Source organism: Oncorhynchus masou, chromosome 3 (assembly GCF_036934945.1).
Source record: "Oncorhynchus masou masou isolate Uvic2021 chromosome 3, UVic_Omas_1.1, whole genome shotgun sequence".
NCBI lineage: Eukaryota > Metazoa > Chordata > Actinopteri > Salmoniformes > Salmonidae > Oncorhynchus > Oncorhynchus masou.
In genome coordinates, this window is record NC_088214.1 from 26,426,250 (window position 1) to 26,430,752 (window position 4,503).

At 47.1% G+C, this 4,503-nt stretch overlaps 1 protein-coding gene across 1 annotated transcript; it reads right to left on the reverse strand.

Moving 5' to 3' along the window:
* LOC135507980 (ankyrin repeat domain-containing protein 33B-like) lies at positions 1-4,503 on the reverse strand. Its single transcript, XM_064927837.1, has 4 exons — positions 4,051-4,503; positions 1,269-1,398; positions 918-1,058; positions 1-815 (listed from the first exon to the last, which is right to left on the reverse strand). Exons 1-4 carry the CDS (start codon positions 4,501-4,503, stop codon positions 1-3), a joined length of 1,539 nt encoding a protein of 512 aa, XP_064783909.1.

The following is a 4,503-nucleotide window of genomic DNA, read 5'->3' on the forward strand; positions in this document are numbered from 1 at the left end:
TCACCGCCTCCTCACTGTGGGAAAACGTCTCTGCTTCTCCTCCTCCTCTTGCCTCCTCCTCTCCTCCTTGGCCTGTTTGTACCTCCACTTGGGGAGCTGGAGGAGCGCAGGGTCCTTGCTCTTCCTTCTCTTCTCGGAGGCGGGCCCCGAGGGGGCCTTGCACAGCCTCACCTTGGGGATCACAATGCCCGGCCTGACGCTGCTCCTCCTCATCATGTTCAGGGGCAGCAAGCTGGCACGCCTCAGGGCAGACGTACCAGCCACCGCAACCTCCTGCAACATTTGGGTCTGTAGGCTGGCCCTCCGGTCTGTCTTCTTAGGAACCAACTGCACCCGGGAGTTATTGAACAGCTTCTTGTAGTTGTTGATCCGGTCGGGCCCCAGGCGCTTCAGCTCGTCCACTCGCTGCTTCCTGAGGATCTCCGGTACAGCATAGCGCCGCTTCCCAATGCAGGGCGGGCTTCTCAGGGCCACAGTGTGGCAGGCGGTGGCGATCAATGGGCTGGACAGGGCGGTGGTGATGCGCACCATGTGGTCCATCACACCGTCGTCCACAGGGTCCGTCTTCATGCGGAGGGAGAACCTACAGCAGGCTTTGTCTGCCACCTTCTGCCAGCAGTTCTTGGGTTCCTGGCGTTGGGCCACCAGCTCCTGCAGCATGGGCCACTCCAGCTTGTAGGATTCACAGAACTGCTCGGCGCACGGCTGGGCCATCAGACGCATCATCAGGTAGGCCGTCTCGTAGCGGCATGTGAACAAAGCCCACTCCCTGGAGGTCATCTTGCGCCCATAGTCCCTCGCCTCCACGTCCGCTCCTTTTATAGGAAATACACAGATAAAGGCAGTCCAGCAACAAAATAGAGACAATGAAAACATTGTAAAAAATGACATAGAAATACTAAATATTTTAGCTCTACCTGACAACATGAGCAAACGAACAACATCTGCCCTCCCTTGCATGGCTGCCTTCATCATAGCTGTGAATCCATGGCAGTTCCTACGCTCTAGGTCCAGGTTGGAGAAGTAGTTGATCAAGTAGCTGGATATCATAATGTGACCTGGCATTGAAAAATAAACCAAATGTGTTATTCACCTTATTCACAATGAACCACGTGGAATTATACTCATTGTTTCCAGATCAATACATCTGTTTGCTTAATCTGTCTGTTTTCATTGAGAATAATCATATTTGTGTTGACACATTCCCAAAATATACTGTACTAGGAACCAACAAAACCTTCAACTTTAAAACATCTGTGGATTCTTACCAGCTTGAGCAGCTGTCATGAGGGCTGTATTCCCCTCGTTGTCTTGCCAGTTGACATCGATGTGGGGACACTGAGAGAGCGCTATGACCACATCCACCCAGCCCATGTAACAGGCTACTATCAGCCCATTCTGAAAAACACAAACCACATGCAAAGATCAATGACATATCTCTCTTTTTGGATGACAACAAAAAAGATTTTCCCTTAAGGTAAATCTGTTGACGCACAGTGTTGTACTGTTCAACTCTAACATTTGACCTTGCACATAAGGTAGAGTACGTCACACAACTACCGGTACGTCACTTGTCTACATTAGATCTCAAAGTTCAGGCGTGACTGCTGCTGGTGCTTACAAATGATGATGTAGCTAACTAAGGACACAAGGCAAGCTCACCAACCCAAGACTCTGCCACTGTTACACTCCCTGGAGCGTTATGGTCTTAAGGCCGTGGTCTCAGTGCTCAATATCTCTGGTCTTTGAGGCACATTAACAGCTATACTAGTTCTAGGTGTGTGGTGTTAGAATTGTGTTGACACAGTAGAATAGAAACTATATCAAAATAAACAAATACTTAGAGCAACACTGATAAACGTATATGCTTGGAGGGTGACTTATAGCCAGAGACGCCAACTGACAGGCCTAATGATCCCCAACTGACAGGCCCAATGATCCCAAACTGACAGGCCCAATGATCCCCAACTGACAGGCCTAATGATCCCCAACTGACAGGCCCAATGATCTCCAACCGACAGGGCTAATGATCCCCAACCGACAGGCCTAATGATCCCCCAACCGACAGGCCTAATGATCCCCAACCGACAGGCCTAATGATCCCCCAACTGACAGGCCTAATGATCCCCAACTGACAGGCCTAATGATCCCCAACTGACAGGCCTAATGATCCCCCAACTGACAGGCCTAATGATCCCCAACTGACAGGCCTAATGATCCCCAACTGACAGGCCCAATGATCCCCAACTGACAGGCCTAATGATCCCCAACTGACAGGCCCAATGATCTCCAACCGACAGGGCTAATGATCCCCAACCGACAGGCCTAATGATCCCCCAACCGACAGGCCTAATGATCCCCAACCGACAGGCCTAATGACCCCCAAACGACAGGCCTAACTATCCCCAATTGACAGGCCTAATGATCCCAAACCGACAGGCCTAATGATCCCCCAACCGACAGGCCTAATGATCCCCAACCGACAGGCCTAATGATCCCCAAGGGAATTCCAAGTTAAGTCTCAGCTAATTGTCTTTCTGGAGCTTTCTGAACCATCTGCCTGCTGCTGCCTACAGTACTAATCACAGTCCACCAGCCCTATGGTAAGATAGCATAATGACGTATAGGTAACAGTATAAAGGTTGGCTCAATGACCCAGTTTATGGATTTGGGGAAATGCCCAGTTACCAAGGCTACTGTAAAACAAATCACGATTAAGCCATCTGAAGAAAATACCTTAGAAAATGTGTACCGTAAACAAATAATTTTGCCCACTAATCATGAAAACCTGAAGGATCAGCAGTATTCCCACTGCTTATGGCTTCCATATTCAACTCTAAGGTAAAAGTCTGAGGTAGGCCTATACCAAAGCTTTGGGACCAAAGAGGAATTAAAACTGAACGTTTCCATATTCAACACCCCATGTATAAACAACCCATGGGAGAACATAATTTGTCTGAGTCAATTGGAAAAAAGACAAGTACAGTTTTAGATTTGCCAAAGTAAGGTTCTACTATGTTCAAACAGTCCGCATTCAGAGGGTTTGATTTAAAAACACTGCTGTGTGTGTGTTTGTTAACATCTATACAAACACACATTTGGGCTCATGTCATGCCAGTGTAGGATGTAACGTGAAACAACTGAGGACATTTGCATTTATCCATCCAGACACGTACCGTTACTGTAGGTGTAGCATGACAGCAGAGTTCTCCACGTATTTATACTGTATTAGTCTGTCTCTTCACAACGCGTTGAAGGGATTTAAAAGGTCAGTGGGTAAGCCTTGTTTCTCAGCTTGATCAGATGCTGAGGAAAATCACGGAACTTCTCTCTATGGAATCTACATGCAACACCTTTTGAATATGATGATCAATAGTAGTCACTGAATGTGTAGGCTGCTATGTTATATCCCTAGTATTATTGCTTTACCACTGATGAGGATACAGCAGTGAGAAACACAACCAAAATTGCATTATGCCTAACCCGAATGTCTACCTGTTGGGTACCCATGATGGTCATGAATGGTGTGGAGAATAAGGGATTTGAAGCACCAACCCCCTCTTAGTATTGTCCTGCTGCACCCTGATATCTTGGGTGAACCTTTTAAAAGCTCAGCCATGATTACGAGCTGCTTCAACGCACCCCCCCCCCCCCCCCCATCTGTTCCAGGGCTTAACCAACCGCTCTGAGTATTCCTCTGATATTGTCACTGTCCACAGAAATGACACAGTTTGGGTGTCTAGTACAAATGCAGAAACGGGAGCAAAAAGCCTAAAATGTGTGCTGTCTTTCATATCAAATCAACATAAAGCTTATTCCTCATCTTGCGGAAACTGGCGTTTACAAAGATCTATATTCCAATGTCCATACTAGCATACCACGTAGAAAGCATTATACATTGCTTAATTCTAAGTAGGATGTTCGTGTGGACATTGAAACAGAGACCATGTAATACGTTTGTACAGTTAGCCTTTACTTGATGATATGGACATACTCTAAATCACAGAGAACATTGACTAGTTCATCTCTTTAATGACAATGCAAACATACTCTGTTGTTCTTATCTGTTTCTCTCACTTCCTCCTCTGTCACCCCTTGCCTTATCATAATCTTCACTATGATGGAATTGTTATTGGAGCAGGCCATGAAGAAAGACAGCGGTTCAGGGGTGACTGGGCTGGGAGTCCTGTATTTGAGAGACTCATCAGGTGGATAGAAGGAGTCATCAGAGGCGATACTCCTGTTATCATCTGGCCGATCTGGCAATGTGTCAAAGTCAAACTCTTCAAATTCCTGATAGACATCATCGTCGTCGTCATCGTAATAGTTGTTGTCCTCATTGTCTCCCATATTAGGATCCTCATTTTTGTCGTCTGCGACCGTCTCCAACTCCTCATTTATGGGACCCCTGACAGCCCCCGCCTGACCTCCAGAGATCCCATTCTGCTGAACTTTTAACAACGTCCCTCCACCTCCACCTGAGTCCTCTATGATCAGCACCAT

Coding starts and splice junctions, on each gene's coding strand:
- LOC135507980 (XM_064927837.1), bottom strand. CDS start 4,503: ATGGTGCTGATCATAGAGGACTCAGGTGGAGGTGGAGGGACGTTGTTA. Junction 1,399..4,050: donor AAACAGATAAGAACAACAGA/GTATGTTTGCAT, acceptor TGTGTTTTTCAG/AATGGGCTGATAGTAGCCTG. Junction 816..917: donor TCGTTTGCTCATGTTGTCAG/GTAGAGCTAAAA, acceptor TTCCTATAAAAG/GAGCGGACGTGGAGGCGAGG.